The 10,393-nt window shown below is 35.9% G+C and overlaps 1 protein-coding gene across 1 annotated transcript in view; it reads left to right on the top strand.

The window, feature by feature from the left end:
- The first annotated feature begins 2,830 nt into the window (after nt 1–2,830).
- Nucleotides 2,831–10,393, top strand: part of LOC131526020 (fibrocystin-L-like) — a 39,108-nt gene continuing 31,545 nt past the window's right edge. Inside the window, exons 1-24 of the mRNA XM_058754080.1 lie at nt 2,831–2,958; nt 3,092–3,169; nt 3,291–3,435; nt 4,241–4,349; nt 4,439–4,496; nt 4,594–4,687; nt 4,780–4,833; nt 4,918–4,991; nt 5,079–5,121; nt 5,224–5,294; nt 5,397–5,507; nt 5,689–5,778; nt 6,382–6,647; nt 6,820–6,911; nt 7,007–7,166; nt 7,234–7,369; nt 7,534–7,677; nt 8,498–8,652; nt 8,795–8,905; nt 9,081–9,239; nt 9,347–9,465; nt 9,593–9,756; nt 9,848–10,014; nt 10,234–10,369. Coding sequence (XP_058610063.1) covers nt 2,892–2,958; nt 3,092–3,169; nt 3,291–3,435; nt 4,241–4,349; nt 4,439–4,496; nt 4,594–4,687; nt 4,780–4,833; nt 4,918–4,991; nt 5,079–5,121; nt 5,224–5,294; nt 5,397–5,507; nt 5,689–5,778; nt 6,382–6,647; nt 6,820–6,911; nt 7,007–7,166; nt 7,234–7,369; nt 7,534–7,677; nt 8,498–8,652; nt 8,795–8,905; nt 9,081–9,239; nt 9,347–9,465; nt 9,593–9,756; nt 9,848–10,014; nt 10,234–10,369 — 2,803 coding nt within the window. The 5' untranslated portion in view covers nt 2,831–2,891. The remainder of the gene's footprint in view (nt 2,959–3,091; nt 3,170–3,290; nt 3,436–4,240; nt 4,350–4,438; nt 4,497–4,593; nt 4,688–4,779; nt 4,834–4,917; nt 4,992–5,078; nt 5,122–5,223; nt 5,295–5,396; nt 5,508–5,688; nt 5,779–6,381; nt 6,648–6,819; nt 6,912–7,006; nt 7,167–7,233; nt 7,370–7,533; nt 7,678–8,497; nt 8,653–8,794; nt 8,906–9,080; nt 9,240–9,346; nt 9,466–9,592; nt 9,757–9,847; nt 10,015–10,233; nt 10,370–10,393) is intronic.

The raw sequence follows: 10,393 nt of genomic DNA on the forward strand, positions 1-10,393 counted from the left end.
CAACACCTTGAATACCATGGAGAGCTTGCGACTTCTCACCTCCAATGATGTCGAGGACCACATCTGTGTAATCTCCCCTCTTAAATGGCTTGTTGCCTGTTTGTGGATTTTTGGCTTCAGCATGGTCCTTTGTTGCCCTGGCCTTAAGATTCTTCCACCGCAATTTGATTTGGTCTGTGGTCCTCCTCTGGCCAGACCCTATGGCATTCACATTTTCTGTGATTAAAATCCAAACATCATTTTTCTTTTTGTTGGTATCCTTAGCAGAATTAAAACTTCCCACTATTGTTCCATAATGGTACCGAACACCCTCTAGTAGTGCATTGGTTTCAGCAGCAGTGAAGTTACAGCTTCTTGAGTCCATGGTTCCGTTGCTTTACTATGGTGAACATTGTTCATCAATTATAGGCCTTGGGTCCAATTGCCTCAATTGAACGCAAGCCAAAACTAATCAGTTGTAATAGGTGTGTTTGAAAAGACCAACTACACTGCCATATAAATCAGCCTTTCTCAGAGGATTCACAGAGAGACAGTGAAATGGCACACTGTAAAAAATTTCCCCGTAAATTTACAGTAAAATACTGGCAGCAGTGGTTCCAGCCATTTAATGTTAATTTACAGTTCAAGTACTGTTTTCTGTTTTACGGCTGTGCTGTAATTTTACAGTAAAGTACTGGCAGCAATGGTTCCAGCGATTTACCGTAATTTTACAGTTTATGAACTGTTTTCTGTTTTTTACGGCTGTGCTGTAATTTTACAGTAAAGTACTGGCAGCAATGGTTCCAGAGATTTCTCATAATTCTACACTTTAATTTCTGTTTTACATTTTATGACTGTGCTGTAATTTCACAGTAATGGCAGCTATAATTGTGAAATACAATACAAGTTACTTCCTATTTACTCTGTCTGATATCGTAACATCTCTCGTAAAGAAAATAAAAGGAGAAATAGACTGATATAGTGCTTCATTTGCCATTTATTAAAACAACTAAAAGCATTGTTAAATTGGCTCTTATTACAATCTTTTAACAGTATTTTAAGTGTAAACATTTAAAAGTATGTTTAACAATAAAAGCAGCATCACAGAGAAAAAGTGCAATTAAAGGAACCCTGTGTAAAAAAAAAAAAAACTACAAATACAGTAGAAAAACCCTGCCAAAATGCCACAAGTTTTTGTTGTTGTTATTGTTTTAATCTGGCATGAGACTAAGTGCAAGTCTGATAGGAACACATAGCCAACCAAACATTTAACCAAACCAGTAGTCGAAAAAAATGTCTCACTCCAGCTTCTGATGGCTATGACCTGACAGGACATCCGGGTCTGGAGAGAGAAAACATTTTCAAAATGTTAGTGACAAAATATAGCACATGGAAAAAGCTAGTGCTCGTACACTCTGGAAACACTTTTTAATTCCTCAGAAAATTAAAATTTTTCAAAAATGAGTGACTGCCATTCTTTGCATTTTTTTTGGTTATTCTGTAATCATTGCATGCATCACTAATAAATATTCTGAAAACAAAAATATTTTCGATTGTGATGAATATATATATCAATTAGTGACAGAATAAAATGTATTTTTTTTGGTCAATTTTGACAGCTGTTTGGGGGATTATTTTATGAGGCCAAACTCTTTCTACTTTGCTGTAGGCCTATACTGAAAGGCTGAATACGTTAAAGCCTACCTAATCACTGTAGTCTGACGGATGAACAAATAAAATTAAAACCTTATGAATAAATAGGATATCTTGTAAGATACTGCATGATCCAAATATAGTATTATTTGATACATTTTTAAAGTTTTCATTACATTTTGGCCATGAAATCCACGCTGAATCCACCCTTCTGATGGGATCAGTTTAATCCAGATTTTTTGGATCAAAGTGATCCAAATCCTACAAAAAAGTTCTAAAAAAAACCCAAACTAAAGGTTTGATCCGGATCAAAACCAAGATTGGATTACGTGATCTAATCCGATTATGTAATCCGATTTTTCTTTTGAAAAACACATTTTCAAGATTTGATCCAATCCGTTATCCAAAATCCTAGTGGATTACTTTTGAAAAACCGGGCCCAGGTCAAATGTCCAGATCTTCTTCATTCCATCTGGTTTTAGGTCATTCAAATGGATTACATCTAAGGGACATCAAATAGTGTAACATTCAAGTTTAGTCACCGTATGAATATCAAAATAATGTTGACACTACAGCACAGAGATCACTACGTGTTACAAAAGCATTGTTATCTGTGAAGTTTCAGGTGTTTGTTAGGGTACACTGGAAAACAATGAATGTCTCTCTAGCTTGTAGAATGACAGCAATGCATGATCACCTGACACACAAAGGTGAAAGAAAAAAAAAAGTGAGTCTCCTCTTGCCACCCTGTGGGCAGGTAGTATAAAAGAGTGAGCTCTTCTTAACAAATGAGCCACTGCTGTTTGGGTTTCAGAAGAGAGCTTTAACAGGTACGTGAGTCTGAGTTATGGTCAATGTGAACTTTGAAGTTATTTTTCTAAATGTCTATATAATTTTCTCATTTAACAATCCATTAATTAATCTTTAATTAGACCTATACATAGTATTTATTTATACATTCAGGATAGCCTATATAAATGAATATATACATTATTGATTATATACATCTATTCATTTGATATACATTTATTGAATGTATAGCCTGAATACTAATAGCACTGGTCTGATCAACATTGCAAAACGTTTGTTTTAAAGTAAATTTAATATTGTTCACATTTTTCATGTATTTATTTTTTATTGTTTTGTTTTTTAATGGACATACATATGACATAAGTGTATGTGTATAATGTTTTTGCAGTAGGGATACAGTAAATTCAGGTGTTTTTGCTTTGAAGCGCGCGCGCAGTGCGTCTATCAGGATGAGGCACGTGCTGCTGCAGTTTCATCTGTTTCTCACTGTTTGTATTTTACTGTGGAGTTCCGCAGGTACGAGCTTTATGTAGTCTACCTCTTGTATTCTTTGATTAATAATAACGGTTTTGCGCATTTATATAATTGTTGTCATTCTAAAAGCGTGACAGAATTTTAGTGACTGTCCTACTAATCTCCGTCCTGACAGGAGCGCAGCGTGTCAACAAAGTGACCCCAAAATACGGAAGCCTCAACGGCGGAACGAGACTGACCATAGAGGGTCAAGGTATTAAAAAATCATCAATATGTTCTTAAATAAATCTCAACATTCTGTTCTAATTCAGCACATTTTGGCTATGTTTTAGTTTAAATTCTTTAAAAAGTCTGTTGGTGATTTTGTCTCTCAGGTTTTGCTCAAGCCAGTCAGTTTAATCTCAATGCCAATGACCCAAACATTGGTAACACAGTGACACTGGTGTCCCGCACCAGATCTGTTCCCTGTGATGTCGAGAAAGACTCCACTCACTCCACTCAGATCACGTGTTATACAAGGTATGCAATCAATCACATAACCCTATTCAATATAGTCTTTATATTGATTGCAGTTATCGCACTGTATTCAATCAGTGCGCCTCTTCTAATAAGATTTTTAACATACTCAAATGTGAATACCAGGGGAGTTCATGGCGATATATTAATGTATGAATCTAAATTTTGACTAAATTCTAAGACTGAGGAGAAGTGCAATAACCCATGTGAGAAATTCAAAATGTCTTTTTCATGTTGTTCCAAACCTAAAAGACTTGTTTTCTTCTGTGGAACACCAAAGCGTACGTTTTGAAGAATACAATATTCCAGGTTTTCTGAACTCATACAAGATATGTATGAGAAACAGACCAAAAATAAAATAGTTTATTCACTGAAAATCATCATGCAGCTCTAAAATCTTATTTGTGTAATTTGAAACTTAGAACATTTTTCTTTAGTGCTATTCTAAATTATCATATTATTTTATGTATTACATAAAAACATTCTGTAGCATTTTTAAATTCCTTTGACTGTAGAACATGTTTATTATAACAGTTCACCCAAAAATTAAGATCCTGTCATCATTTACTCACCTTCATGTCTTTGCAAATCTGTGTGACTTTCTCTCTTCTGTGGAACATAAAAGAAGATAATCTGAGAAATATCCTAGTATTTTTTGTTCATAAACTATCCCTTTAAGACTGTGCTCTGTTTGTCTGTTTGTGATATGCAAATTTTAGTTTTTTTTTAAATAGCTGCTGCATAATGTTATGTAAAATGTTGATGGCGTGTGATTCTCAAAGAAAACTTTATTTTGCATCATGTTCAGAGCTCTGCCAGAAGATGACTATGAGGTACGGGTCAGCGTGGATGGGATGCCAATTCCTTCAAGTCAAATTTGTAATGGATACCAGTGGAATTACTGGTGCATGTTCTATGTAAGATGCATTGTGCTGCTTACTAAAACATATACTCCTATGCTCTCTGTAAAATGTTGCAATATAATTTACAAAAACTGCTTTCACAGCCCCGATCATTCCGTACACCCAGCATTCAAAGTATCCGTCCGCTCTCAGGTCCCCCAGGTGAGTTTGTTTTGTATTTATCATCACTCTGTGCTGCTTTGGTTTATAAAAATGACACCTGTTATAAAAAAATTAATAAATACCGAATGAACTTTAGGGACTGTGGTGACACTGCGGGGAAGAACCTATACTGACGTATACGGAAGCAACACCGACAAAAGTTCAAATGGCATGGATGTGAGATTTTTAAGGTCTGGAAATATTTAATACACAGCTGAATGCTAAATCTATTCTGTGTTTTGACATGAGGTGTGCTTGATTTTAATGTGTTTTCTTTATACAGAGCGTACATGGGAGGCATGCCTTGCGAACTTCTGAAACCCAGTTCAGATGAAAAGTAAGTACTTTTCAATTTGGTTGCAAACAAAAGTTAACATTAAATATGAATTCACCCTCCATAAATGCACATTATTTATTTCAGGTATGGTCTCTATTTGGATTCTGATACCAGCCAGTGGGGATATATGAGTTGTAAAATGATTGGAACTTATGTTGGTGAGGACACATCAAGATGTTCAAGAATTATTAATTCACAGAACAATAGATTTTTGTTGGATTAAATGTCATTACGTTGGTTTTCAGGTCATCACAACCTCAGTTACATTCTCGACAGTGACTTTGGGAGGTCAGAAGAAGTTTGATTTTACTTTACACATTTTTTTTTGCGTAGAAGTCTTAGTATGCTGTTGACAGAAAACTACATAAAATGCACATTTTCTTTTTTCAGGAGTTTGCCAGACTTTGGGGTTTTCAGCATCTCAGCACTGAACAAACTTGCCATGTTCCAGACATATGCAGGTACGAAGAACATTTATTTTCCTTAAATAATACAACATGTGATTGTATGTTGAAAATCAGATTTTTGGAAAAACTTGGCCTGTGTTTGTTGGTCTTTTTCAGAGGTGACAGGAGTTTCTCCCTCTGAGGGCAGTGTATTTGGTGGTACATTACTGACCATTCAGGGACGCTACTTTGATGAGACTGACAAGCCAGCTATGGTCTTAATAGGAGGTATATATATAAAATGAATAATTATAATTATTATATAATTATATATATTAAATATATACATATAAAGTAATTAAAATATATTTTTATATCTAAAATGTATTATTTATTTATTAATTTATATATTTTTATTTATTATTATTTAAAATGTTTTTTTTTTTATAATGTGTTTTTTCCCCCTTAGGTCGTGAGTGTCAGATTCAGAGCATATCAAATGAGAGGATAACCTGCATAACTCCTAGTTATGAAAGAACCAATATGACAGTGTTTCCTGGTGAGAACCTTATGTGATATTCAGATCTCTTATGGTGACGTTATATTTCTGCAACAATCTTTTCCATGGTCAGTGTTTGCACAACAGCGGAATTCTGCATTTCACACGTGAGAACATCTAACTCTGTCACTGCTGCAGTGTCACGCGTTATCTCAATCAAGACCATGATTCTTTTTTGTCACGTAGCTGACTTCTCAGAATAACACTGCATATCAGAGCCCATCACATATTTGACACCAAGATGACCAGAGTTTTAACAATTCTTTTGCATTTCTTTCTTTGATCATGCCATAAATCCATCTAAACAACAAATTACTGCGATTAATTTTTAAAATAAATAAATGTTATATAAAACATTTATTATATAAAATGCATTTTATTTAATATTACAAATTTAGAACTGCATCCTTTTTTTCCAAGACTTTAAGGCACTTTACAGAAATTGAAACATGACTCTACCCTGAAAAATATTTACTGAAGTAAACTGATTGACAACAAGCCCTTGTCTCTTTTATATACTATTTATGAAATTACACATTTAAAATGAGTCTTATAAACCATATTGTCCTTGAATGGATGATAGTTAAATTAATGTGTTTGTAGGTGGCAGAGGATTTAAAATGGAGATGTGGAACAACTCCAGTCCGAACCTTCTAGAGGACGTTCTGAGGTATAATTCCAGTAGGCCTGGATATTCTGTCCAGTGGGTGGATTCGCTGTCTTATGTGTGGCCCGCTGAAATTGATAACTTTGTGGTACGACTGAGTGGTTTCTTTGTTCCGATGGAGACCGACAACTACTATTTCCGAATCAAAGGCGACGATCGGTGCCAGCTGTATTTCAGCAAGACAGGTCTTCCCCAGGATAAGGTACTTGAATGCCAGCAAAATCAATAAACCATTTCATAATTTCAGTAGTTATCAATGTAAGCAATTAAGCAGAAGTTAGTAACGTACAAGCCTATTTTAATACATGCAATATTTGTATAAAACACAATTTAACATTTAAATTTTATTAAACATTTTTTTGGTTTGTTTTCAGGTCAAGATTGCACATCACGCTTACTACACAAGCAGTTTCTTCACTTATACAACCCAAATGTCAGAGGTCATGCACTTGGAGAAGGGAAAACCGTAAGTGAAGTTTTTACAAAAATACACAAGGATCAAAACGTCATTAATGTTTATGTCCCAATCTTGATTCTAACATCAAAATCAATGTGCTACAGGTACTACATTGAGATTCTACTGCAGGAATATGCAGGAGCAGCATCAGTGGATGTGGCCTTTTTCAAAGAGATCAGCCCTTTCACGGCCCAGCAGACAATAGATGCTGTTAATGAGAAACAGCAGATCAGTGCATACTATGATGTACTACCTGAAAAACAGGTAAGTGAACTTTAGGAGAAAAAGATCCAGACAAGATAGAGAGAAGCCTAATTCTTTGTTGTTTTAGGTGGTTCGCTTCCAGGGTTGGATGCCAGTAACCCCTGTCAATGAGGTGCAGACTCTGAGAATCAGCAGCAACTGCTTCTCTCTGAGGAACTGTGAATACACATACTACTCCCTAGCATATGGAGGTCTTAAAACAGGTGCATTAGTTCACGTATATCTATGAATGTGTGTTTGATGAAGTTTCAAGATCCAGTTTTCATGTGCTTCTAGTTTTTACATCCACTTTTCTGCATTACCTCTAGAAGATGTCTTTTTGTTTGCGCGTTTGTAATGTTGACTGGAATTGCTTTGCATGTTGTAGGGCCGATCCCAGTTAGTGCTTCAGCGATGGAGTTGCAGAACGCTCTGAATGATTTGTGGACAATTAAACCAGACAGTGTTACAGTCACAAAGCAAGAAGTGGACACTGAGGCACTGTACAACGTGACATTCAACTCTAATAGAGGTGAACTTAAAAAATAACTGCTATACTTTGACTGATTACTCCGGTTCTGACTTTGAGATACGTGCATTAACAACCAATTACTGATCTACATGGAATGTCAGTAAAAATATAAACTGTAAAAAAAAATTAGTAATTTCATTGAGAAAATTTATAAATGCTTCAGTTAAAACCTAATGTTTTTATTTAGTAATTGGCTAAATATAAGACATCTAAGCACCTTTCAGTATATTTAAAATAAGTAAAATAATGTAATTTCTTAATGGAATTAAGGTCTGGAGACTGGCGGCCACTCCAGGACCTTAATGTGCTTCTTCTTGAGCCACTCCTTTGTTGCCTTTGCCGTGTGTTTTGGGTCATTGTCATGCTGGAATACCCATCCACGACCCATTTCCAATGCCCTGGCCCTGACGGTACATGGCCCTGTCCATCGTCCGTTTGATGTGGTACAGTTGTTCTGTCCCCTTAGAAAGAAATAGCCCCTTAGCCAGAAATCTTGCTGATTGATAGGGGATCAAATACTTATTTCACAACTTATTAAATCAATTTATAACTTTTTTGAAATGCTTTTTTGTTGTTATTCTGTCTCTCACTGTTCATATAAACCTACCATTAAAATTATAGACTGATAATTTCTTTGTCAGCAGGGGATCAAATAATGCCACCCCAACTGTATATTTCAGTTATAATGTAGTTTATTTTCATCAATTACACTTTACCTTTTTATTATTTTGTATTTTACTTTTTATATTGCTTGTGAAGATTGCCAGTACATTTAACAGTATTTTGCAATATGTTTTCTTAAATCTTGGAATTATCTCAGGTAACTTTGAGGCTCTTGAATACTTTGTCATGGACTCGAATACGAACATCACAGTTAGTGAGGATGTGAAAGGGCAGGCCAGCTTGGAGACATTCACACTGCTGTGGGGTGGAGTTCCATCCCTCCCTCTGCCTTTCAATGCTTCTGAAACTGAGGTTTTTCTTTGTTTTATTTTTCTTAACATTTACCATTCAATAAAATGTTAGTTTTTTTACAGTATTGTGTACAAAACATTTTGAATGCTCTTTTGAAATATTCCTTTTCTACATGATGGGTTGCATCTGTTTTTTATTAAAGGTGCGTTCAGCACTAGATGTGATGGTTACCGCTAAATGTCCAGCAGAGATTCCAACAATGGAGAACACTAATGTGAAATTTTTGAGAGATTATGAGACCACCACCACAGGGGTAAGCAAACCTACAAAAGCACATAATCATCTATGTTACAACCTATTTCAAGTCAAGTTAGCCTTGCAAATATTAAGTGACATTATGAAGTTCTAACATGATAAACATCAATTATTTTGTTGAAAACATCACCTTTCTGTCCAGCTTGTATAGAGATTTCTCCTTGTCGTAACAGTTTTCAGGTGTTCTGAGCCGTAGAGGGGTCCGGGTCAATGATTCGGAGTCTTTCTGTGGCCGCTGGTCTCTGAAGAACCCAGAGATTCTGTTCAATGCCAATGACACTACAGCATCAGGAGCAATCTACAGCCCAATACTTCTACAAACGTACAAAACTGTAAGCACCATCCGACACCTCAGTATCTCATCCTCATGGATTTTTCAAGGATGAACATTTTTTAATTTTTAATGTACACGACATTTTTTATATTTATTTTATTGTAGCTCTGCTTGGCCTACAAAGGGCACCTGGTGAATGAACTGGGAATTTTGTTCAGTTACCAGGAGAATACTTACCGGGAGGAGAACATACGTATTTCTGTGCTATTTGACTCAACGGATGAGTGAGTTTAATCTACTGAATGAACATAAAGTAACCTGATGTCTTTTTTGCCTATGTAAGAGCAAAATTAAACCAATATCAAGGTCATTATAATGGGTATAAAGTAACACTGACATTGTCATTCTCAGGTGGAACTACAAGTGTGTGGATCTCCTGGCCTCCATACAGGCAAACTACATAGGCACCAACTACAAACTTCTTCAGTTCAGTGTGTATGGAGTGGCCACTAACTCCATTTACTTTATAGACACTGTTCACCTTGGACGTGAAATGCCTGCTTTGGATTCTAATGGTGAATATGAATAAGTTATTTTATTTTATTTTATTATTTTGAAGTGATCCTTTTAAATGGAATATTCTATTTTCTCTTTCCACATGTTCAGTTGTAATCCATAGAAGACGACCACCTGCTCTAGCCAGTTCAGGACATTTCTTTTCAAACATCTCTGTGAGCAAACAAGCAAATGCTTCACATGTCAGCTACGAGATCACAGCGATACCTTACAACTGTGGCTTTAGTGTCCCACTGTTTGAAATAGGCCTTCTAGAGGTGAGTTAGTTCACACGAAGTTCAACTGAAACTCTTTCAACAATGACTGTCTTGAAGTGATGGATCTTCCTGATCTCTCTGATATGATGAGTGACAACAAAATATTTTCCTGTCTTTGACATTTGAGTTCATCGCTATATCACTGAATTGTTTCCTGCAGACAATTGTGTTGTTGAGTGATCCATGTAAGCTTTCTCAATCTTCATTTCTGTCCAATAGAAGAGGCCAAACAGCACAGTGGACCGACTGATTCAAAGCCAGGGGAACGCCACCGTCACCATCATGAGCCCTCAAAAAGCCAGCCCACCTCTTACAGGAACATTTGATGTTAAGTTCTTTGGCCGACGTGTTGAAGGTAAGCATGTTGTCTGTGGTGTAC

Source organism: Onychostoma macrolepis, chromosome 19, assembly GCF_012432095.1.
Source record: "Onychostoma macrolepis isolate SWU-2019 chromosome 19, ASM1243209v1, whole genome shotgun sequence".
Lineage (NCBI taxonomy): Eukaryota > Metazoa > Chordata > Actinopteri > Cypriniformes > Cyprinidae > Onychostoma > Onychostoma macrolepis.